The sequence below is a fragment of the Macrotis lagotis genome, chromosome 1 (assembly GCF_037893015.1).
Source record: "Macrotis lagotis isolate mMagLag1 chromosome 1, bilby.v1.9.chrom.fasta, whole genome shotgun sequence".
Classification (NCBI taxonomy): domain Eukaryota; kingdom Metazoa; phylum Chordata; class Mammalia; order Peramelemorphia; family Peramelidae; genus Macrotis; species Macrotis lagotis.
The window spans coordinates 498,775,781-498,802,060 of record NC_133658.1 but is presented as its reverse complement, the minus strand read 5'-3'; the positions used below and the strand labels follow the sequence as shown (position 1 = coordinate 498,802,060).

The 26,280-nt window shown below is 33.8% G+C and overlaps 1 protein-coding gene across 1 annotated transcript in view; it reads left to right on the top strand.

Moving 5' to 3' along the window:
- Positions 1-26,280, top strand: part of SIM2 (SIM bHLH transcription factor 2) — a 76,423-nt gene that overhangs the window by 33,096 nt on the left and 17,047 nt on the right. The window contains exons 5-7 of the mRNA XM_074213938.1: positions 6,145-6,230; positions 10,366-10,565; positions 21,316-21,422. Coding sequence (XP_074070039.1) covers positions 6,145-6,230; positions 10,366-10,565; positions 21,316-21,422 — 393 coding nt within the window. The remainder of the gene's footprint in view (positions 1-6,144; positions 6,231-10,365; positions 10,566-21,315; positions 21,423-26,280) is intronic.

The following is a 26,280-nucleotide window of genomic DNA, read 5'->3' as shown; positions in this document are numbered from 1 at the left end:
TGGGAGAGGTAGAAGGAACTAAGTTATATTTTATCTATTTAATTCTATATCTAATAAGGAGTCACTGGATGTGTGTGTATGTGTGTCTGTGTGATGGTGTGCGTGCGTGTGTGCGTGCGTGTGTGTGTATATATGTGTGTGTGTGTGTGTGTGTGTGTGTGTGTGTGTGTGTGTGTGTGTGTTAGGGGAGGGGTGTATGATATAATCAGGTCCACCCTTAAGGAAAATCACTGATGGCTGTGTAAAGAATGGATAGGATGTTACCAAGAATGTGTATATTTATAGATAGACTATAGAACAGACATCTGCCTTAAGAGAGTTTAGCCATATACTTATGTTGATGTAGATGAATAGAAGAGATAACATAAGAAGTGCCTTTCTAATCAATGGACCTGTAATTCTGAAGTACATAGAAAATAAATTGTATCCATTAATGTAAATCATGGCAATTGAAACAATAATATTTTCTTTAAAAATGAGTGATAGATGGAATACAGAGCAAGACTTTCATTCTTTCATTGTAAGTTTACTTAAAGTTGGATAAAGTCAATTCAGAAAAAAATTCATGGTGGTGTGATGTTTAAAGATCAAAATTTTCCTATTTTTCCCAAATAGTTCTTCCTTTATTCTTCATATAGATTCAATTCTTTTAAAAGAATTTATTTTAAATTAAATTTTTTTCAATCACCAAAAAAATTCCTCCCTCCTCCTCTTTCCTCAATTGATAAAAAAAGAAAAACAAATTTTCTGGTGCAAAAAATGTATCTTCAAACAAAACAAATTGCCATATCAATCATTTCTTAAAACAAAGATAAGTGTATGGACATAAATATACATATATATGTACACACATATATTTGCATTACCTATTTGTATAGAGAGGGTAGATTAAGGGAGGAATTAAGTAAAACAAACGATAACTAAAGATGTATAAAAATATTTATAGCTCTTTAAGGGGTCATCCGGATGGGGGATACAATCACTTGGTGAATGATGAATGGCTAAACAAGTTATGATTTGTAAATGTAATGGGATACTAATGTGTTGAAAGAAATGGTGGAGATAATGGTTTCAGAGAAATTAAGAAGACCTGTATAAACCTAATCAGAGTACAATAAGCAAAACCAGGAGAAAATTTATATAATTTATATAATAACAATACCGTAAAGGCAGCTTTGAAAGACTTAAGATCTCTAATCAACCTAATAACTAACCATTATTTTAGAAGACTAATGAGAAAACATGCTACCCACCAGGAGGTGAAGGACTCAGAGGTGAAGACAAATATGCACATACATAAATATACATATATACATATGTGTATCTCATACTACTCTATAAATAAAATATATGTATGTATTTTCAAGATCCTAATATAAAAATTTTTTCCTAACTTCCCTCTTCTTCTCCCTTTCCATTTTTCTTTTAATATAATCATTGCATTATCATCATAATAGAACAACTTCCAAGCCTTCTGACTCTCTCTCTATATGACCCTTTATGACATGGGGTTCATAGGGGACAAATCATCTCCCCATATTAGAATGTAAACAATTTATCCTTGTTTATTAGTCCTTTATTGATGTTCATTCTTGTTTATCTTTATATGCTTCTTTTAACTCCTGTGTCTCAATTTCTAAGTTCTTAAGGAACTCTGGTCTTTTCAGTAGGAATGCTTGAAAGTCCATTGTTTCATTTAAAAGTCCATTCTCTCCCTGCATTGTGCTCAGTTTTTTGGGTAAGTTATCCTTGGATTTTAGCCTATATCCTTTACCTCCTGGAATATTATATTCCAACCTCTCCATTTCTTTATGATGATAGTTGACAAATTATGTGTGATTGTGACTTTGGATATTGAGTACCTGAATTCTTTCTTTCTGACTGCCTGCAGTAATTTTTTTTTTCCTTGACCTAGAAGCTCTGGATTTTGGTTACAATTTTTTTCATTTTGAGATTTCTTTCAGGAGGTGACCAATTAATTCTATTTCCATTTTCCCTGGGCAGTTTTTTTTTAAGATTTCTTGGTATATGATGTCTAAGCTCTTTTTTGATCATGTACTTAGAGGCTTCTAGGTTTTCATGGCTTCAAACCATTACTTTTTGAATTTTTGTTCTCAATCTGTTTTCTAGTTTTTTACTATGAGATACTTTATATTTTCTTCTATTTTCAAAATCTTTTGACTTTATTTAAATATTTCTTTTGGTTTTGTGGGCTTATTATCTTCTATTTAGTTCATTAAAATTTTCAAGTAATTTGTTGATTAGAAAAGATTTTGTACCTTTTCCAATTCTCTCATTGATAGCCCTCATTTAGTGTCTATGATTTTAATTTAAGTACTCAGATTTCACTTACAAAACATTTTTAAATTCCTGTTTCATTTTTTTCTAGGAATTCTAGTTGAATTTTTGCTTAAGCTGTTTTTTCCTCTTTTTTTGCTCTACTTTTCCCCCTCTTTGTTTTCAGATGTTTTTGTGAGTTTGTGTCTTGAGCATCCTTGTCATCATGATTTCTTTTTGGTGTGAGAATTCTTTTCCTAATTTTGTTTTGTTTGCTCATTTTCTCAGTGTACTTTCTAACTTAAAACTGATGCTAATCACAGATCTGACTTTTTAAAATAACAGTTCTTGAAAATTATGTGTATTGTGGTTTTGAATTCCTCATGTTCTCAATTTGGGGAATTTCAAGTTTTTTGGCATTTTTGACCATCAAGTTTATCATTTTACCTTGCTGCGCTAACATCAAATCAGAGTTTTGCTTGTAAATACTACTTCTACAATGTCTTGTCTCCCCTCTTTCCTCCAGTCACATCATCCCTTCCCTAGTTCAGCCCCTCATTGCAATATTCCTCTAATTGTATTCCCTACTTCCTTTTTGTCCTTCATAAAGTTGCCAAATTGATATTCCTAAAAAAAAACAAAAACAAAAACAAAAAACCTGATGCTAGGACTAGACTCTGAACATGGGTTTGGACTAGTCCTGTTGCTGTACTTTTAAAGTATTGAGTATAATATTCTAGGTACTCAGTCTCAGCTCAGGGACAAGTTTTCAATGTTTCCAAAGCAGTCTGATCCAGGGCAAGGCTGATTCTACTTTCCTGGCCTGAGTTCTGCTGGTTCCTGATCTGGGTTTGGGTCTGAGTAGCAGTAGCCTACCGTGGGACTCAGCTCCCTATTGGCTACCAGAAGCTGGACCCGAGTTCTTGTTATTGTTTGTCCTTTGTTCTTAAAGAGGACCAATGACATCAGGTGATGTCTTGACTTGCAAGTGAATTGGATTTCAGTGAGACAAAAACTATGCAGAGTCCCCAGCCTCACTCTCTCCTCCAGAGCCATCTGAGTCAGTGACCAGATATAGATCAGGACAACTGGAGATGGCCCCTGCTGGTTCGGAGTGCCAGAACTGTAGACAATGACACAAAATTACATTTGTCTGGGATTCCTGTCCTGGTTATTCCTTTGCAGGCTTCTGATTAGGCTGGAAGTGGGAGCTGAGACTCTGCTCTCCTCCTGGGATCTGGACCAAATCTGAACTTTCTCTTTGTTTGTTACACTGCATAGGGGACCCTACAGCTTCTCACCCTGGACAATCACCCCCCTCCTCAATTTGCCATGTATTCATTCCTGGAACTTAGTAGTGGCAGACAAAGTTGTCATCTATTTCCACACCTTGTACAAGGTTGAGTATGGGTGTGGGATCTTGCTTCACTTGAACACAGTGGAGTACTCTCCCTGAGTGTTCCCCCTGTTCACAGGGGGAACGCTCTTTTTTTCTCTGCCTACTTTAACTGGAAAAATGACTTGCTGTGACTTTTTCTTGGATTTCCTCTTTAGGTTTTCTGGTGTTGCTGTTTGAAAGAGTTGATAATGGGAGGAGGTGGACTTGCTGTACTTCTTTCTGCTATTCTGATACTTTGGTTCCACTATCCAAGAAATATTTATTAAGGAAAGAAATAAGTCTGATAAATATCTGCAAATTTTTATTTTCATTTCTGATCTCCCAGGAGTAGCAAAAGCAAATATAATTGTGATATCACACTAATTTAAGATGGTCATTGAGATAGCTCTTTTTACCTGTTGGGGATTATAGTAACCAGCTTTTCCCCCTCAGCTTTCCATTTGCAGAGTAGATTGTCTGAAAATAAACTACCCCCATTGTTTTACTTGGTGATCAGGTGTGCAAATAAGACACTTCACAAAGTTCAATTATTAATTGCCATGTGGTGTTTTCTCTAGACTTGGGCTTCACATACACCAGTGAGTACCTAGAATTGATTCAAAAAGGCTTCCAGGATAAATAGAAGTCATTGTACCTCAAGTCTCCCAATCATGTTCACAGTCTTTGGAATTCTGAGTAAAATATTAAAGCTTCAATGATAATGTGGATTTATGAAAGTAAGATTCTTTATAACCAGAAGACTTCAGCCTTATTCAGAAGCCTAAAGACCTTGCTTACATTACTTTGTAGTCATCTTTCTTTAAAAAATTAATTTATTGACTTCTATTAATGATAAATTTAAATACTGGAAATAACATTTTACCTTAGGCAGTAAAGGCACAATTTTTTAATTTAAACCTCAGAGGAGATGCATCCATTCATTAGAGGATGTGGTTTGGGGAACTGTTTGTAAATACTCTTTGGTCAGTTGAGTAGGTAGGTATCAGAGCAATAAAGAAGGGAAAGGATAGTGATCCTCCAAGCAGTTAGACTGACAAAAGCTATCATTCTGATGTAAGGGAATATTTAGTTCTTGTTGCTATCTTGTGTCATGAGGCTAATTTTGAGAAAGATCTTGAAATTCTGTCTCCTGAACTTCCAGAAGATGGTCATATAAACAAGTAGGAGGAAAAAAGAGCAGAAATTAAGACATTTACACCTGTTATTCTTTGGGAAATGAAATATTCTTATTGGAGGAAATTGTTGGAAGAATCACAGGATTATAAAATGATAATTTTATTATCTTGGAGCTTCAAATCCAAGGGCTCATTCAGTCTTATTTCATTTTACAGATAAAGAAACTGAGGCCAAAGAAGTTAACTGATTTGCCCAGGTGGCAGAGCTGACATTTGAACTTAGTTTTTCTTTTGCTTAAAAATTTCCACTCCAAGGGGCGGCTAGGTGGCATAGTGGATAAAGCACCGGCCTTGGAGTCAGGGGTACCTGGGTTCAAATCTGGTCTCAGACACTTAACAATGACCTAGCTGTGTGGCCTTGGACAAGCCACTTAACCCGTTTGCCTTGCAAAAACCTAAAAAAAAAAATTTTTTTTAAATTTCCACTCCATCACATTGGATTACACTTATTATACCATAGTACTTGTTATTCAATTTTTAGATTATCCCTTGGAAGGTCAAATACTGAAATGAAGCTTAAATACTTTGGTCACATAAAGAAAATGTGGAATTTATTGGAAAAGACCCTGATGTGGGGAAAGATTGAAGACAAAAGGAAAAGATACAAAGAAAGAGAAGGATAGATAATGTCGTGGAAATAGCAAACATTACCTTGGACAGATTTTGAGAGAACGTGGAGGATAGAAGAACCTAGTGTGTTATGGTCTTTAGGACCATGAAGAATTGAACATGACTAAACTATTTAATAACAGCATTCACCTTCCATAAAACTGATGAAATGAAATTATTAAGATGATAAGACTTTTCACAAGGTTTGAAGCAGATTACTGCTTTACATTCTTTCTAGATGAGAAAAAATGATTAATACCCCATAAGTCACTGGGCAAATATTTGATTAACCTCTAGGATAGATTCATGTCTAATGCATGCTATTGTTATTTCTTATTATCATGCATCAAATCTTTTTCTAAAAGGGAGCTTTACCTTGTTTTCTGGTTGGCATTCTTGAAAATTCTTGTTCACTCCTTCAGAATTTCTTTTTTTAAAAAAATACATGGAAACTAAAATGTAGTTGTCCCTGCACACTCATATATTGTCCATTGTTTACTAAACCTTTTTATGTTTAGACTTTCTGTGTTTACAAGGGTCTATTTCATAGCAAGCATGAAAGGAGAAAGAAACTCTTTTAATTATTGCTCTTAAAATCAGCAAGTGACATATGCTAAAGAAAGAAAAATTGGTGGTAAATGTAAATATTTTTCAAATTCAAATCAATTTATTTTCTGCTTTCAGAATATGAAATAGAGAGGTCATTTTTCCTTCGGATGAAGTGTGTCTTAGCAAAGAGGAATGCGGGATTAACATGCAGTGGCTATAAGGTATGAGAATCCACCTCTTGGTGAGTTCAAAGAATAGGATTTTGGTTGTTTGATACTCAGGTTTTTACTTTGCCTCAAATTCAAGAAAGCTTTCCTTTGCACTAACAAGAGAAAACTTGAAAAACCCAGAAAGGTAATGACATACTTGAGAGGCAAGTGTTAGAATTGTTCAAAAACAAAAACAAAAACACATCAGATGTAAAACTGGTTAGAATTCTTAAGAGTGGAAAGAATAGGATGAACTTAGGATTGGAAACTAAATGAAAGTTCAGCTTTATATGTGAACCTTCATCAATCAATCAAATAATCAATCAGTATTTATTGAATATGGTGGAGCATGGTAGTTAGGGAATACAAGACTTTTCAAAACACAGGAAAAAAAGTCTCCACTCTAAGGAACTGGAAGTCAAGTCAAAATCCAATGTATTTGGAATACTGGATTTCTAGGACCTTTTTTGATGACATTTCCTAACTTATCTGTTGATGATGTTTGTCCTTCATTCTTTTTTTTTAGTTTTTGCAAGGCAATGGGGTTAAATGGCTTGCCCAAGGCCACACAGCTAGGTAATTATTATGTGTCTGAGGCTGGATTTGAACTCAGATACTCCTGACTCCAGGGTGGGTGCTCTATCCACTGTGCCACTTATCTGCCCCCTTGTCCTTCATTCTTGAAGAAGACTATGACATTAGGGAGGTGATACCATGATAAGCACATGAATTGGATATGAGTGAGGAGTTGTGCTAAGTCGCCAGCCTTACTTTTTCCTCTAAAGCCATCTGGGTCCAGTGACCAGATAAGAAAGAGGACAACTAGAGGTGGGCCTCAATATGAGGTAATCAGAGTGAAGTGACTTACCCAAGGTCATACAGCTAGTAAGTGTCAGGTGTCTGAGGCCAGATCTGAACTCTGGTCCTCCTGACTCCAGGGTCAATGCTTTATCCATTGCATCACCCAGCTGTCCCCTCAACTGTTACTTTCCTCAGGGCAGTGTTTATAGAATATAGAATTGAAATACTGTGCTCAGGCTAACTTGTGGGAGATTTATGAAGTAGGTGGTACATGAGCTTCTTATTTGAGTCCTTTTCTTCCATTTCCTCCCTAGAACTCACAACTTTTATGCTGTCTGTTCACTCTTGTTATAGAAATAAAACTTATATAAGGGACTTAATGTGTTTTTTGTGTACTCTTCCCAGGAAGATTTGTATTTTTAAATGGATCTAAAGTAATGCCTAATTTAAAGGAATGGTAGACTAGATATATTACAATTGAAGATAGTCGTGGGTAGGGTCCATAGCCTCTAAAATTATCAGGAATAAACACTAATGTGACAGTTCAAACCTGTTCCAAATTTTGTCACATAACCCACTTGAAAAATAAAGAAAATTCTAAAAACAAAGGAAATCTTCCTTCTGATATTCCCCCTCCCCCATTTCAGACTATTTTGAGCTCAATTTCCATAATACTTATTTTAGGAAAATTCTTACCCATAATTTCTTCATTTAAGTCCAAACAAGACAGAGGCAAGTGTTTGGATATGTAGTTTTTATTAATCTGGAAATATGTTAAACATGATTATTTATGTACAATCTATATTAGATTATTCATTGCCCTGGAGAAGGGAGAGAGAGAGAAGGGAGGATGGTAGAAAAATGTGGAAATCAAAAGCTCCCCCAAAAATGAATGTTGAAAACTATCTTTACATGTAATTGGAAAAAAAAATAAATAGAAGTTGTGGTAGGAAAAAATGTTGTTTTAGTATCTGACGTTTTGTTTAGAAAGTTCCTCTCATAATAGTAGCCTCCACTCTTACAGCCCAGTACTATGCCATCATGTAATGTTCTCTAGTTACCTGTATTTTTAATTTGCAAATTGTAAATGCATCTAAATTTTTAGGGTTTTTTTTTTTTTTTTTGCAAGGCAATGGGGTTAAGTGGCTTGCCCAAAGCCACACAGCTAGGTAATTATTAAATGTCTGAGGCCACATTTGAACTCAGGTACTCCTGACTCCAGGGCTGGTGCTCTATCCACTGCACCTGGCCACCCCAATGCATCTAAATTTTACACTGACAGAGAATGAGAGTGAACACAGGCACATGCACACACATTCACTTTATGCTTACTGGAAATGTAAAAAACATTGAATGGAAATCTGAAGCCCTGAACTCTAGTACCTGTTCTGTCAATGACTAGTGTGATGCTGGGCAAGTAAGCCTATGAATTTAGATGTCCTTATTCTATAGAATATGGGGATTAGACCAAAATAATAGCCTTTTTCAGGTTTTGCATTCTAAGACTCTATAATTCAGAAACTTAAAAATAATAATAAATTAAGCTTTGATCATTTATTTCCTCTGAAGTTATTTGATATTACACCAATTTTGTTAGTATGGACAACCCTGGAGTGGGAACTCTTCCCTGAAGCAGACCATAATCCTTTTGTATTTTAAAGCCTTAAAGGTTATTAGTAAAAGGCAAAGTTGCCTCAAATTTTCCTGACTCTAAGTCAGCACATTATCTATAATGCTTTGTAATATAAAATTATATGTCTGTTGATATACACTAAAAATGAACTTTCCTTACCTCTATCAGATTATTTGACTATTAAGTACAAATTAATTGCATATTATAACCTTAATTTGTAGAATTAATTGAATATGGATTGGTTGAATAATGAATAATAATCCTTTTTGCTTTATTATGAAATTGAAATATAAAACAGATGAAAGTGTAAGAATAGCATAGTTTCATTGCTTTTTGTTTGCAATATGTGGGGGTAACAGAGAGGGAGGAATCAGAAAATTCTGTTTATTATCCTGAGTGTTTGAGAGGATGTGGTATCATTGATTTTGATATTTTAGACCTGTTGACTTTGAGACAAAAGTAAACTATTCAGGAGGGGAGCTACCAAGCAGATGGTTGATAATATGGTCTGGTATTTTAGGAAGAGTTTAGAGATGGAGATATAGATTGAAGAGTTATCTGCATAGAAATGATCATTGATGTTGCATAAGTAATGTACTCACAAAGGGATACAGCTGAGAGAAAAGAGGTCAAATGCAGCACCTTCTGAAACATCTACATTTAAGGGTCTGGGGAAAATAATTTGAAAAAGAGAATGAGAAGGTGCTTTTAACAGTCAGAAATAGAATCATGGGAATGCATATCACCTAAATCAAAGATGATAGACTATGCAAAAGAATATTCAACACAACTCACAGACACCTATGCAGACAAAAAAACAGGTGCAAAGAAGAGATCATAGTCTTGTGAGATATCTAAAGGAATCACTTCCACTAAAGCAGAGAAAGTAGATTTTGAAAGAAGGATAGGATAACAACAGGTTGATAGGAGGAACAAAGTAAGGTAAGAATGTATTAGTTACACTACTTTTAGTAGAAGGAGGTCACCAGCAGCTGCTAATGAAGTTGAAGTCTCCCCACATCTTTATCCTCCTGTGCAGTTTTGAAGATGTCAATGACTCATTATCTCTTTTATCCAACTGAATTAGTCAGTAATGGATTCCAAATTCTGACAACAGTATTACTTTGGTTCCTCTCTCCTTTTATCCTTTAAACTTTTTTTTTAATTGATGCCTTCTGATTTTTACATCATATTGATTTCCCAATATATCACTCTCCCTACCCCTTACAAAATCACTAAATAAAATCAATTTACAAAATAATCTCATCTGATACAATGTGCTACATTGTGTACTAGTAGCATTACACTTCTGTACACAGAAGAGTGTTTTTTCATCATCTGTCCTCTGGAAACAAGATTGGTCCTTGTGTTTAATATGAATTAATATTTAATTTAATATGAATTCAGCTGATTTTTATTGCTGTTTTCTATTTTCATTTTCATTATTATGGTTTTGCTTTCTTGACTCTGAATTAATTCATTTAAGTATTTCCCTGTTTCTCTGAATTCCTCATATTAGTTATTTCTTACAATATAATATTCCAGTACATTTACTAATCATTTCCTACTAATAAATTGATTGTATCAAAATATTGGAAAGACCAGTATACAAATAGCATTTAAAAAGGAACATTACATTATTATGAATCTTTATGAAAATATTCTCCTTATCCCCCTGCTCCAAATACTTTATTCTTTATTTTCTTATTCCAGGTCATCCATTGCAGTGGCTACTTGAAGATAAGACAGTATATGTTGGATATGTCTTTGTATGACTCTTGTTACCAAATTGTGGGGTTGGTGGCTGTTGGTCAGTCTTTGCCTCCCAGTGCAATCACAGAGATCAAACTTCATAGTAATATGTTTATGTTTAGGGCAAGTTTGGACCTAAAATTAATATTTCTGGATTCCAGGTAAGTGAATAATTTCCATTTCCATTCTAAGGCATTGATTTTTGTTGAAATTGTCTAAAAAGTCACAATATATTAGTCAAAGTTCTATACTTAGAATGCACAATAAGTTGAAATTTAATTTTTAAAAACATAATGTACTAATTGATTAATTACTCAGGCAGTAACTTTTTTTAATGTTCTTAAGCTTCTTTGTTATATATCTATTTCTTAACTGATGTTAAAGTCTGAAATTGATACTATTTATTGTGCAAACAATGAATTTTATATATTGAGGCCTATGAAATCAGAATAAGAAGTTTTTGACTATCTCTACCATGTCAAAGGTTTATGTTTAATGTGCATTCTGGGCGGTTTCACCCCAATCAACTTATACTCTTGGTCTATACAATCAAAAAATTATCTGTAAGACATATATGTGTGTGTGTGTGTGTGTGTGTGTTCATTGGAATGCTTTTGGGCAGTACCAAGTACATCCTGGTTTCACTTAACAGGTTCAATTACAGTCCTATCACAATCAAAATGAATGATATACCATTCAGTTGTTCAGCTCCACCCTCTAACATTGCCCCAAGAAGAAGGTTTTTTTTAATAACCAGAAATGATGAGAAGGATTATGATTGTGCTTTTTTAGCATCTATCCCATTTTTTAAGTCCTTAAAAACCATGTTCCATAGACTAGGAAAGGTAAAGAAATCTCAATCAATATATACATGTATTCAATATATATATATATATGTATATATATACATATGTGTGTATGTGTGTGTGTTGATGCATATCTATCTATCTATCTATCTATCTATCTATCTATCTAAACTATATGTGCAATCAACTTGCTCCTTAAGTGTAAGAGTTTGGTTTTTTTTCTGGTATTACCATGGTCCTAATGTTCTGTGGAATTTTTGGACAAACATTCACATTAATCTGATCAGGTCTATGGTCCGCAGAAAAGTCAAGGTTGTTACTTCTCTGGCAAGCATCAATACCAATCCAACTTGGCACTGGACGAGATATGTCAGCAGACTATTATCAAGGAGTTTTGCTTTATATGAATCGTCTTTGTATTTCTCAACGATGATCCACTTCAATAGCATGAACATGTTATTGACAGGATAGTGAAACTCACTGTCAAACTTCTGCTGGCAATGCAATTGGCCTATGGTCACCATCACTTTCTTGATAAAGGACAGGTTCCAAACCTTCCAAATTAGCATCAATGGGAAGAACAAAAGGTTTGCTTAGGTCTGCATAGGCCAATACCACTACATGGTGAGGCAGTTGATTTCAAGTCTTTGAAATCTTTCTCATATTTCCTGTTCATCTTTCCCCATAAGGTTTTATAAGTTTTAAAAAAAATTTTCCTCTCCTGTCTTTTTTGGTTCTGGCTCTCTACAGTTAAATGTGCACCAGTGTGAAGTCATTAAATGGCTTAGCAATACCAACAAAGTCTTAAAATTTTTATTATTTTTAATTAAATTTTCAGTTCCAAAATCTCTCCCTCTCTCTATCCCTCCATCACCCATTGAGAAGGCAAGAAAAATGATACCTATTGTAAATATGAAGCCAAGCAAAACATATTTTCACATTAGCCATGTTTAAAAAAGACAACAAAATAAAGTAAAAATTATTTCTTTTGTCCACAGTCATTCACTAATTCTTTCTCTCTGGAGATGTATAGCATGGTTCATCAAGATCCCTTTGGAATTATCATAAACCATTGTATTGTTCGTAGTTAAGTCTTTCACATTTGATTATCATTACAATATTATTGTTACTGTGTAACAGTTCTGCTTATTCCATTTAGCATTGCCCTTTATAATTCTTCCTAGGTTTTCTGAACCTTCCTTTTTGTCATTTATTATAAGATACTGATGTATTACCATCATCATCATATACTACACTTAGTTCAGTCTTTCTGCAATTGATGGACATCCCCTCAGTTATGAATTCTTTATACCCCTGAAAGAACTGCTATAGATACTCTTGTACATATTGGTTCTTTTCCTTTTAGCTTTTTTTGGATATGTACTTTGTAGTGGTAATTCTGGGTCAAAGGGTTTTGATAATTTTATACAGTTTTGTAGCCCTTTGAGCACAGATCAAAATTGCTCTCCAGAATGATTGAATTAGTTTACAACTCTACCAAAAAGTACATTAATGTACCTTATTTTTACATGTGCTCACCAGCATATCATCTTCCTTTTCTTTCATTTTAGGCAATCTGATGGGTATAAGGTGGTAACTTAGAGTTGTTTTAATTTGCACATTGCTAATTAGAGATTTAGAGCATTTTTAAAATATGACAATAGCTTTGTTTTCTTCCTCTGAAAACTGCTTCTTCATTACCTTTGTTTATCAATTGTGGAGTGGTTCTTCTTTTTATAAATTTGTCTCAATTTACAGAGAAAATTGCTGTCAACATTTTCCTCCTCCCCCCCACCCAGTTTCCTCCTTTTCTTCTAATTTTGGCTGTACTGATTTTGTTTGTGCAAACCCTTTTCATATTAATGTAATCAAAATTTTCCATCTTACCTCCTGGGATGCTCTCAGTTTCTTGTTTGATCATGAACTCTTCCTTCTTTTGTAAATCTGATAGATATTTTTTCCTGTGTTCATCATCCTTTATGCTTAAAATTATCCATTTTGAGCTTAACTGTATATAGTGTGAGATATTGAACTGTTTTCTGGTTTTTCCTGGAGTTTTTGTCAGTGAGTACTTACCCCCAAAGTTGGAATCTTTCAATTTATCAAATACTAGTGGTCATTTACTCCTGTTTCTTTTATAACTAATTGCTTCCATTTCTTATCCAGTAGTGGATTGTTTTGATAATTACTGTTTTGCAGTATAGTTTGAGATCCAGTACTATCAGGATGCTTATCTTCATTTTTCAAACACTTAATGATCACCTAGCTGTATGTCCTTGAGTGAGTCAATTAACCCCATTACCTTAAATAAAAAAATGAAATTAAAAAATTCTATTGGTGGGCGGCTAGGTGGCACAGTGGATAAAGCACTGTCAGGAGTACCTGGGTTCAAATCCAGTCTCAGACACTTAATAATTACCTAGCTGTGTGGCCTTGTACAAGCCACTTAACCCCATTTGCCTTGCAAAAAAAAAACCTAAAAGAAAAAAATTCTATTGGCCTAGAAGATAATCTAAAGCATCTTGTGCTCCTAGCATAACACTATACTCTTGATTCAAATTACTTCTTTTATTCAAAATCTGGGAACCAACATGTATATCTATCTTTCTATTTTACTCAGCTTCAACAAATATAGGTGATGCATGGGAGCTGTTGAATTTTTTTCTGAATCTTTGGAAATCAGTGAGCTAGATTATATGAATTTCATCATTGTTATTCCTGATTTTACAGTTATTTGAAACTAAACAATTTTATATTGATATTTTGTTTTCAACTTGTTCAAATTATTTTTGAACTTGTTATTTCATTTAGAAAAATTTGAGCAAGGCAAAGGCAGGTGATAATCTACATTTTGACATAGGTACAAGGATACTTTAAGTTAGTGGGAGGGTAGATTTTTAGTGAGTAATTATATGTATATATATATATATACATATAATTAAAAGGAGAAATGAATAAAGTTCTTTGTTTGCTTAGGAATAGCCTGACTAAAGAAAAATTGGTGCTTGAGTTTCTTTATCAAGAAATCCTGGAGCATACTTATGATTTGTTTTTTAATCCCTTCTTCATTCTCTTTTACTGTTTGTGTAGTACCCATCCCAGAAAAACATTTAAACCCTAATATGTTTTCAGGGACTTAGGGAATGGGGAGCAGGACATTTCTCATTACGTAGAATCAGAAAAGCAATAGGCTACTGACTTTAAGCGACATGACCCTAAAATCAGAGATATTTTTATACAAAAGAGCCTTGGAAGCAGATTCAATCAGGGACTCTTGGTTCATTGGGGCCAGTTAGGGGAATAGGCTGCGAGGCATTGTGTGTGTGTGTGTGTGTGTGTGTGTGTGTGTGTGTGTGTGTGTGTGAAGATAAAAGATTTATTTACAGAAAGAAAGAGAAACACCTCACCTTGGTCTGGAGGGAAATGTCACTGAATACTACTCTCCTAGGGCATTACACAAGCTGTGAGTTATAAGGAAAAGGCACATCCATACCTTGAATTAATTCTCTTCCATCAAGACTTAGTCCAAGTACTTTCTTTGATTCTACATCATCCTGGTTGAAAATTATACCTTTTGATTTGATATTTTTATATTATACAATTCTATCTATACATCTCCTGTTATTTTTGCTATTGTTTGTGTGTGAATATCATCTTCCCATTATACCTTTTAATTAAAGCTTTCAGAAAGGAGAGTGTTGTTTTTCATTTGATCACAATGTACCAACAAGAACCACTGATGGGCCTGGGGACTGGGGTGATCACTTTCTACCTCTCCCCTAGAAGTTCATCAATAGCTCTAGATTTGTGTATGTATTAAATGGGTTCAATATTGAGTAATCTTGACTCTTAAGGGGAGAATCAAGCTTTCCTATAGTATGATATTTTATACTCCAACATAGGAGCCCCAGGGCAAAAATTACTTAAAGCTTAGGTTTGGTTGTTATCCTTCTGTTCTCAGTCATCTTTGATTAAAAGACCTACCACTTGCTCCTGACCTTTTGAACTCACAAGAATGCCTCCCTTGCTAAATATGTACCTCTTGGGATCTTTATTATGTCACCTATGCTCAGTTAAATGGGAAAAAATCCCCAAATTCAGGTGCAATTTAGTAGAATTCCCTGCTCTAGTTGCTAATGCTGGTCACCATTTTTCTCCAGAGTAGGAAGAAACTAAGTGCTTCCCTACTCCTCTTGGGAGAGTCTTTATCTGCCCATGATAGATAGAAAAGATCCAGAGAGTGAGTCACTCCCTTTAATGCATATTGCTCAATGGTTCTGAGCTCACTCTTCTTTCCTTAGTGGACAATCTCTCTGCTTAAGCTGGGATGCACCTTAATCATCTTTTAGCTATCACAGGGAAAATTATGAAGGGACCATCCAAAATTTTCTTTGTTATCCAAAGCAACAAGTCCTGCCACACTGAGACATATGGTTCTCCAGAAATGATCAGGACATAGACTTACCATTTCAGAGAGTGGTAAGAAGAACAAAGGAACGTCTATTTAATCTCTATCATAACAGAATCACTTTTGTGTTTCCAGCAAATATGGTGTTTTCTTTTTTTTAAGCAATGCTGAATAAATGTTTCTTGTTTAATTGAATTATCAAATAAATTTAGAAGGGATTAATACTAAAGTCTTCCCAAGAGGAGTGAAAAAGGGAGTTATAAAAATTCATTTCTTTTTCCTGCAAGATCTCATAGTGGGAAGTTGAATTCTGAGTCAATTTCTGAGTTCCAGGATGTTTTGAGCAGAGCCCTATTGTTTCTCACATTGGTCCTATAAAGGAAGGGTTTCTGGTCTAGATCGACTGAGGGAAATGAGAAAAAAACAAGTAAAAAACAAGTCTGCTTCTTTTGCAGATTGCAAATTGCATGATTTTACAAAGCCATATACCAAGAAAGCAGTAAGATAAATAGAACTAGAGAGAGGAGAAGAGATGTCAGACTTGAACAGATTTTGCTTTTAAAATTTCAATGCTTATAGAACCAGGACATAGGACAAAGGCTAGAAGATAAAGTAAAAAGTATATTGTTTATCTCCAAAGAGTCTGGAATAGTAGCATCTTGACTCTCAATGAAGCAGATGGCATATTTTTAAGCATAATTCAAAACAAAACTGAAATTTGGTTAAAAAGGATTGTATGATATTTCATTTTGAAACTATCTAGAAACTAAATCAAACTATATTGCAACTAAAATGGTACTTCTGCTTATATTTGAGATTTGGCAAATTCCTCTCACTTTACAGGTTCAGGAAAAATCTTTAGGGACACTCTTTCCCCTTTAAGTTTTAAGCCAATATGTATCTTAATGGGAAACATAATACATGTGTTTTTTATTAATTTACATTTATAGGGTGGTTGTTCTGTAACTTGACTTCCAATTAGTTGAAAGAGCCTTTTTGACTCACTCAGTTTTCTTGATTTATTTTACTTTGCTTCTTTACAGTCAACATTTGAATTTTTCTTCTAAGAGAGTAGTAATAGGACTTAAAAATCTATGCAACTTTACTAGGCTTTGAACTTGGCTATCAGATTTCTTCTCTTCTTTCCTTCTTCCCTCTATTGTAGAGAAATACTATGGAATATAAACAACAAATAATGATCAGTTCCAGGGAAACAAAATGTCTTCAGAGATTTACAACTAAAAGCACAATTGAGATACAAACTGAAAGGGAAATGACCTAAAGAATCAAAATGTGATCAAGGTCTCAGTCTGTTTAATTTGCAGCTAACATTTAACATTTCATTAATTTGCTGACTGGAAAGGTCAATGGTGAGATAGTTCCTTGAGGGATATTCATTATAAGATTATTTAATTTTATTCATTCTTGGTGATTTTTTTTCCCTGCTAGTCAGTTTTAGAGCTCAGTTTTTCTCAGCCAGCCCCACAGAATTTTTGAAGTAGAGGAAAGTATATTAATAGTTATAAGACTTTGAATTTTTATAGTGCCAAGAGTTCCTTTTCTTTAAGAATTTAATTGAGTAACTTAAATGGATAATTGACATATAAGGAATCTTATAAGCATCAGAATAAATGTTTATACACATTAATTTAGAATGAGTTTTTCCCTTTGGTTTTGCTATATAGAAAATACATATTATATATATATATATATATATATATATGTTTTCTAAGGAATTTATATCAATTCAATTTATTTTAATTAATTTTAATTTAATTTATTTATTTCAATTCAATTTTATTTTATTTTCAGCTCTAAATTTTTACCTTATCACTTCTATTCAATGAGAAGGCAAAAACTCTCAAATAATTATATATTAATTTTTTAAAATTGCAAAGGTCATATAAAATAAAGTCCTACATTAGCCATGTCCAAGAAAAGGAGAGAGAGAGAGAGAGAGAGAGAGAGAGAGAGAGAGAGAGAGAGAGAAGTAGGAAAGGAAAGAGGAAAGGGAGAAAAGGAAAGAGGAAGAAGAAAATATGATTCAATCTATTCAATCTATCACTTCTGTATCTGGAAGTGATAATCTTGTTTCATATTGAGTTATTTGAAATTATGGTTATTCATTATGTTGATCAGAGTTTTTCAAAGTTGATTATCTTGACAGTATTACTATTTTGATATAATTTTCCCCATGGTTTTGCCCACTTCATTTTGCATCAGTTATACAAGTCTTCTCAGGTTTTTCTGAATACATATTTCTTATACTACAATTGCATTCCTTCACATTCATGGACCAAATTTGTTCAGTCATTCTCCAATTGACAGGGATCCTCTCAATTTCTAAGGTTTTGCCATCACAAAAATAGAGCTGCCTTGAATATTTTTTGTACATATGGGTTTTTTACCTTTTTCTTTGAGCTTGGGGTAGAGACTTTTGTAGCCATTTCCCTTGGTCAAGGGATTTAAAATAACTTTGGGAGCATAGTTCCTAATTACTTTCCATAATGGTTGGACTGGTTCCCAGTTCTATCAATAAGGTATTGATATATTTTGCCTCAGCCTCTCTAGCTTTTGTCATTTTTCCTTTATTTTTCATCTTAGCCAATTTCATGGGTTTGAGGTTGTACCTCAGAATTGTTTTAATATGCATTTCTGTAATTATTAGTGATTTAGAACAGTTTCCCCCCCCATATATGATGACTATTGATAACCTGGATTTCTTCCTCAGAAAACAGCCTGAGATATTCATATGTGAACAGCAGGGGACACTGTGGAACAAATTTGTCTGCAATCATTCTCTCCTATTGTAGGAATCATAAATAAAAAATAAATAAATTATAACTTAAATTTCTGTAGCACTTTACTAGGCACTTTGAACCTGTTACAAAATATTGGTCATCTGATCTTCACAAAAATTTTGAAAGGTAGCTTTTTCTTTATTTATAGATGAGGAAACTGAGGCAAAGAGAGGTTAAGTGACTTGTGTAGAGACAACAGCTAGTAAGAATTTGAGACCAAATTTGAACATGGGTCTTCCTGCATCTAGGCCTAGTATTCTATACCCAATAACTCCTGATATCTCTCCCTAGAATCCCAGGGGCCACTATCTGCTCTCTGGTCTATACCTTTACTCTACTTCATTTGTCTTTGCATCAGAGGTTAGAGATTTCCCTAAGGGTTTCCCTTAGCATTGAAAGGACCTGAATTGGGACACATCAATGACACCTCTATAGTTTAGCAATAAGTGGTTTGAGTCTGTCTGGATCCTCTTCTTCATCATTCACATAGCTCTGCTTGCCCTAGATCAGAATAAAATTCTCATCACTATGACAAGGCCTATGCCCTGGTTTTAAAAAAAAAATTTAAAAACTATTTATTAGTACTCTATATGTATCAGCAGAGAATAAATATATTAATAACAATAATTAACATTTATTTAGCATCTACTATGTACCAGACATTGCAGTAAGCACCATACCAACAAACCATTCATGACTGATTTTTTTTATGTGAAATCGAATAATTTTAAAGAAATAGCAAGGAAAATAATATATTAAAAACTTGGTTAGTAAACAGGCATGGTGAGGAATTGGAAAGAGATCCAAGCATTTGGTAAAGTAATCTGAAATCATGCTCAAAGTGTTATTAAATGACCTCTACATTTTAATCCAGCATTATCATTACTAGGACTATTTCCAAAGATAACTGGGGAAAAAGAAAAGAGCTTAGATGTTCTAAAATGTTTACAGCAACCCTTTTTGTAGTGGCAAAGATCTGAAAATTTTGAGAATGCCTGACAAATGGGGACTGACTGAAAAGTTGTAGTAAGTAATAGTGATGAAATACTTCTGTCTTATTAAAAATGAGCTCAATGACCTTAGAAAAACATGGAAAACTTTTATGAAATAATGGAGTAAAATGAACAGAACCAAAAGAACTTTGTATAACAGCAATATTGTTGGGGGGGGGGGGGGTTGCAAGGCAATGGGGTTAAGTGGCTTGTCCAAGGCCACACAGCTAAGTAATTATTGTGTCTCAGGCTGGATTTGAATTCAGGTACTCCTGACTCCAGAGCCACCCCAGCAATATTGGTTTTTTGGGGTTTTAAAAAAATTTTTTTTTGCAAGGCAATGGGGTCAAGTGGCTTTCTCAATGCCACACGGCTAGGTAATTATTAAATGTCTGAGGTCAGATTTGAATTCAGGTACTCCTGACTCCAGGGCCAGTACTCTATCCACTGCGCCACCTAGCTGCCCCAGCAATATTGTTTTAAGAATGACTTAATGGATACATTATTTTGACTATTATAAATATCCAACTTAACTATAAAGGATTTTCTCAGTTCTTAAAAGAGTAATTGCCCCTGAATGCCTCAGTCTTAGTTCTTTACTTGAAGCCAGCCAAATTTGCTCAAACTACAAGATCAGGCCTGCAAGGATGGGAACATCAGGTCTATGTTGTACTGTTCCCCTCTTCTCTCCACTCCACTCCATCTCTCTCATGCAGGCAGAGTTCTGTTTCTTCTATCTGTCCCCTTTGTCCTGTAACAGGATAATTCAAAAATTTCCATTCCAATGGAATACCACTTCCCAGGCTCAAACCTCATCAGATCTCTTTCTGGCCTTGGAAAGAATGTGGCTTCTTTGAACTACAAATCCCAGAAATCCACTTAGATTTCAGAGTTTATGCTGCTCCTGAGGATCAGACTTGAACAGCCAAAATCCATTAGAATAGAAATCAGATTTAAACAAATATAAATGTCCTGTCACACATTCGTTGAGAAATTCTTATAAAGGACCTACTGTGTGTAAAATACTGGCTGGCTTATGTAGTGAAAGATGTCATCTCTGTCCTCATAGAACTTGTAATCTACTACAGGGGTTCTTAAAATATTTTATGTCATGGACTTCTTTGACAGTCTGGTGAAACCTGTGAGTCCTTTCTTAGACTAATGTTTTTAAATGCATAAAATATATAACATTATAAATATAGAAATGTGTTTTTCCCTTCCTAGGTTACTATCCCCAGAAATCTGACCCCAGGTTAATCCTAGTAAGATGAAAGCCAAGAAACAAAGTACATAATATTGCATGATAAGGACATTAGATAGTTGTAAGATAGTATTTTATAAGGACAGAAGATCTGGGAAAACTTCATGGAGAAGATAGCATTTGAGGTGGGCTGCTTAATGACCATCACAATTTGAATAACAGCAACTTAATTCTTAACTGTTTCCTATAATCACTAAACAATTCTCACTAATATAAGATTATTCCCCAAGCCAGTCTCAAAATAAAATTCCCTTTTAGATGATTATATACTGTTAATAATGGAGATTTCATAAAATTAAAACTTTCCAGAACCTTCCTGAAATATACTAACCATTTACCTGTCAAATATTTTTCAGCAAAGTGTCAGTTCTTGGATAAATTTAAATTCTCTCTGAAAAGGATGAAATTGCAAATTACTTTAAAGCTATTCATTGACTAGTTTCTGAAGTTTTCCTGAATGTGACTAATGCTATATCCTGCACTGGACTGTTACTTATAAAGTAGATAGTTTTCAGGTTCCAAAGTCAGTATTTGTATCCACTTCTGGTCCTTTGGCACTTGGTTACTTAGCAAAATCAATATTTGTTAATTAAAACAAATCTATAGGGCAATATTATTAATTTAGATAGCCTTCTTCTTCCAGGGTGACTGAACTAACTGGCTATGAACCACAGGATTTGATAGAGAAAACCCTCTACCATCATGTCCATGGCTGTGATATGTTCTACTTACGTTATGCTCACCATTTATGTAAGTAACACAATATGAATGTTCATACATTTAAAATATTTAATGCTGCTTACTTTTTGAATCAAGTCAGTAAATCTACAGATATCAAGAGAAATAGTATTTTCCACTGGGGTGGAGGGATAAAAGTAGGGAATAGGGAACTAAGTATGAAACCATGATGTATGTGTACTTAAATGCTCAAATTTCAGGGTGAATGAAAAAACATTTAGTACAAACTCCTAATATAGCAAGTATAACAGTATATAGTACTTTGTTTCCCAGAATATTAAGAAATAATGACAGTATCCTAGCCTAAAGCCCTTAATCTCACCTGAATGAATGATTAGTGCTTAAAACCAAGCAATCAATATCCTAATATAAAATCCTCATTTCATTCTTATAAAAAAGCTAATCAGTTCTGATAGTAGAAGACTCAACCAAGTTCAATAAATAATCTTATTCTCTGAAGTTCAGATCTTTGTCTTGTTTATGTAACAAAGCTGAGAGTTTTCTATTTAAGAATGCTATCCTGAGGTCACCTTTAATTGGAACGATGAATCCTTGGAGGAAGTGGTAAAAGAAGAAATAATTAGTTTGGGAAAAATATTGCATTTAGAATGCACCAATATTGACATTACTATTGTTCTGTTTAGACAAATAAAAAACCCTAACCTAGACTTTGTACCCTTGCTTTATCTTGATGAAGGAATTTTGTATTTTATTTCCTAAACTATAAAGTAACAAGATGCCCAGACATAATGGTTTATACCTGTAATCCCTGCTATTGAGGAGGCTGAAGTTGCCAGAGCACTTGAGCTCTGGAATTCCAAGATGTAGTGTGCTGAAGCTTAAAAATTGTCTGTACTAAATCTAACATTATTGTGTTGAGCTCCTGGGATTAGGGGACTACCAGGCTGGGTAAGGGAGGGCAAATCCTCCCAGGTTGGTCACGGAGCAGGTCAAAGGTTCCAGTGCTAATCAAAAAAAAAAAAAAAAAATATATATATATATATATATATATATATATATATATATATAAATGAAGGAAGATTAGTGGAGACAATAGGTTTTTAGGGGGAAAAATCATATAAAATTAAAAGAAAACATTTGATTGGTCAGAACAGGAAGGTCTTTAGGAATTTCTGGGTTTGGTAGAGACTTTTAAGTTGAGAAGTAGTAAACAAGCAAACATTCTTTTTTTCTTTTTAGATTTTTTTTTCAAGGCAATGGGGCTAAGTGACTTACCCAAGGCCACATGGCTAGGTAATTAAGTGTCTGAGGTTGGATTTGAACCCAGGTACTCCTGATTCCAAGGCTGGTGCTCTATTCACTGCACCACCTAGCCACCCCTACAAGCAAGCATTCTTAATGGGTTACCTTCTTCAAAGACTTTTCCTGAACCTTCCCATTCCCTTCCCTCACTGCCCAAAGCACTTTGTATTTATTTTGTGGATGATACTGCATTTACTTATTTGTGATCACGTTGGATCCTTTAAGTAGAAAATAAGCTCCTTTAGGTCAGTGTCTGTTATTTTTGTTGTTTCTACTCCCAGTACTTATCAGAGGTACTATTGTACTAATATATGTGGACCATAAGGTATGCAAAAAGAAATATTAAAAAGATAGGATAAAATTAAATAAATAATATTTTAAAATATATTTTTACTTCCATAAAGTTATCAATAATTTCACATTAAATAAAATATTAGTATTTAAAGCATTTTCAGTAAGAGAAGTTACTGAATATACATCTATTTTTGACATTATTTTTAAACTTTATGATATAGTAATTTGAAGGTCTAGTTCTAAGTTCAATATATATTTGATACTTAATTTTAATGATTACCATAAAATGTGCTTACCAAGTCATTATTCTTATTTTTTGATCCCATCCCCCAATTTTGCAGAAGATTTTGTTGAAATTTAGTTAACAGATTTCCAATTTCTTTGATGTTGGTCAATTGTTTTGACAAACTTATTGGAAATTACAATATTTTCATATTAGTAATAGATGGGTTCAAAAACCACTGACACTATTCCTGTGAAAGGAAGACACATTTATAAATGGGAAAGGTGAGATGATAATGATTTTAATTACTATTTTATTTACTATGTAATTAAATATATCTAAAACAACCTTCATTCAGAATGACTGAGAACACTGGAACAAGGGCCAGGAAAGACAAAGTGATGGCACTCTAAAATTCACATACATATAGATACACACATACACACATATATACATATACATATAGTGTCTAGCATAGTGATTGGAAAAATATATATTTATAATGGAAACTATAGGGAACATATGTGTCTAGATATGTATGTACATGTTTATATGTATATGCATGTATATGTATTTATATCTTTGTATTTTCTAGACACTAGTTTAGACATTGTGGCTACAAAGACAAAACTGAACCCCTTCATCAAGAGATTTATCAATATGTATAAATATAAGAAAATAAAAAATCTGAAGTTAAAACAAAGTTTTGGTACATCTGGATAGAGGGAACAGAAAAAGTGTCCAATAGGAAATGGCACTTTTTGATATTTGAAGAGAAAAAAGAAAGATGTGTATTTGCATGTGTGTATTATATATCAACAACTTTATATTTTTATGTTGCAAGATCATATTCTGTAAAGATTAAAAACATTAATTTAATCTTTGAAGAATATTAATAACAGTTGAAAGTTTATTATATAGCTAACATTTCCCTGAACTCATTTATTTTCAAGCCTATGAAAACAATACACTGGTTTAGTATATGATACATACAATTTATTCCAAGGTTTTCCATATTATATTAACAATGGAATAAATCACTGTCAACAGTTTTCCCTCTTTTTTTATCATCTTCTCCTAAGTCAAAGTACAAAACCAACTGTGAAGCCATAGAGGATTTGAGAAATATAATGTTATAATTCATCCTTTCAGGATGATTGAACTATCAATAATTGGTGACACTGCTCCAGCATTTGTTATTCTTTGAAGTGTGTTAGACAATCAAAAACAAACATTTAGTAAGCACTTACTATGTGCTTAAGTGCTTTGCTAAGCAATGTGCATTCAAAATGAAGTAAGATTGTCCCTGTCCTCAAGGAGCTTACAATTTAATGAGGGAAAAATATGCAAAATAATCTTTTTGGTGTTACTTAATCATTTCAGTTGTGTCTGACTCTTTATGATTCCTTTTGGAGTTTTTTTTTCAAAGGTATCGGAGTAGGTTGCTACTTTCTTCACAGTTCATTTTAAAGATGAAGAAACTGAGGCAAACAGGGTTAAGTGACTCACCTGGTCACATAGCTAGTTAGTGTCTGAGGCCATAATTGAACTCAGGCAGATGAGTCTTCTTGACCCCAAGCCTAGCATTCTAGCCACTGTATTACCTAGCTACTCAAAAATAATATATAATGCAAATAAAATATATCAAATAAGCTATATATATATATATATATATACATATATATATATATGATAAATAGTAAATAATTAACAGAGGGAAGGCACTAGAATTAGGAGGATTTTAGGAAGGGTTCCTGTGAGATTTTAGTTGGGACTTAGATGAAGCCAGGAAATTCAGAAGACTGAGCAGAGGAGGAAGAATATTCCAGGAATGTGGGAGCAGGGCAGAGAGGAGTGTCTTGTTCATGGAACAGGTAGGAAGGCCAGTGTCTTTAGATGAAAGAGTATGCTTGAGGGAATAAGAGGGCAGAAGTCTGGAAAGGTAGGAGGGGGTTAGGTTATGAAGTGCTTTCAATGATAGAGCATTTTTGTATTTGATCTTGAAGGCAAAGGGGAACCATTGGAATTTATTGATTAAGGAGGAATATGATAGGATCTGAGCTTAAACAAATCACTTTAGTGGCTGAATGGAAGATGAATTAAAGTGGGGAGAGATTTGAGGCAGTGAGACTCAACTGTAGACTATTACAATAATCTAGGTGTGAGGTGATTAGGACTTACAGCAGAGTGGTGGTAGTGACAAGTACTGGGGGATGGCATTTAAGAGATGATGTGAAGGTGAAATTAACAGGCTATGGCACCAGATTGGATGCTTCAAAATAAAAATAGGCTTTTTTTTAACTTTGGGGTATGGAAATCACTTTCTCCAATTCAGCTATGCAATTTTGGAATGTATTGTCTTGAGAGTTGCCAAGGGATACTAAGAAATTATGACTTGTTCATGTAAATTTTCCTGACTTCAAGACCAACTTCCTTTCCATTATTCCATTGTTATAAAGGTAAAAAAATAAGTTTCAGATGAGGTTTGGAGGCAGAAAAGAAAAAAATAAATCACAAAATTGGAGTTCTATAGCCTGAAGGGTGCCTGTGCATAGATTTAAGAGGGGAAAGACTTAGTGATGAAGGAGCTGTTGTTATAGGCTAACTATATATGAGTTTGCAGATTGTTTTTTCTTTTTTTCCAAGTACCAGCTAGAAGAGTCACCCAATTTTTAACTACTTACCCAAATCAAAACCCAATTCAATAAATATTAAATACCTACTAAATTTTAAAGTAGTTTTAATTTTTATTGATATTTTAAAAAATATAACATTTCTCAAAAAAAAGATTTCTCTTTTTTCTACATATCCCTATAGAACAGATTGGAAAAGGTGGGAGTAGGGAGTAGTCAGGTAAAACTAACAATATCTTGAGTTCCCTACTCCTTTAATGAAGAGAAAGACTATGTGGGAAAAAAATGGTGTTAGATGCTGAGAATGCACAGATAAAAACTGTCTTCAAGGAACTAACAGTTTACTGGGTATAGAGCAAGTACATATATAGATACATACCACAGCCATCAAGAATCTCACAATGGAGGAATTTTTGTCTGGGAATTTACTATTTTTATTCCCTTCTCACAATAGGGA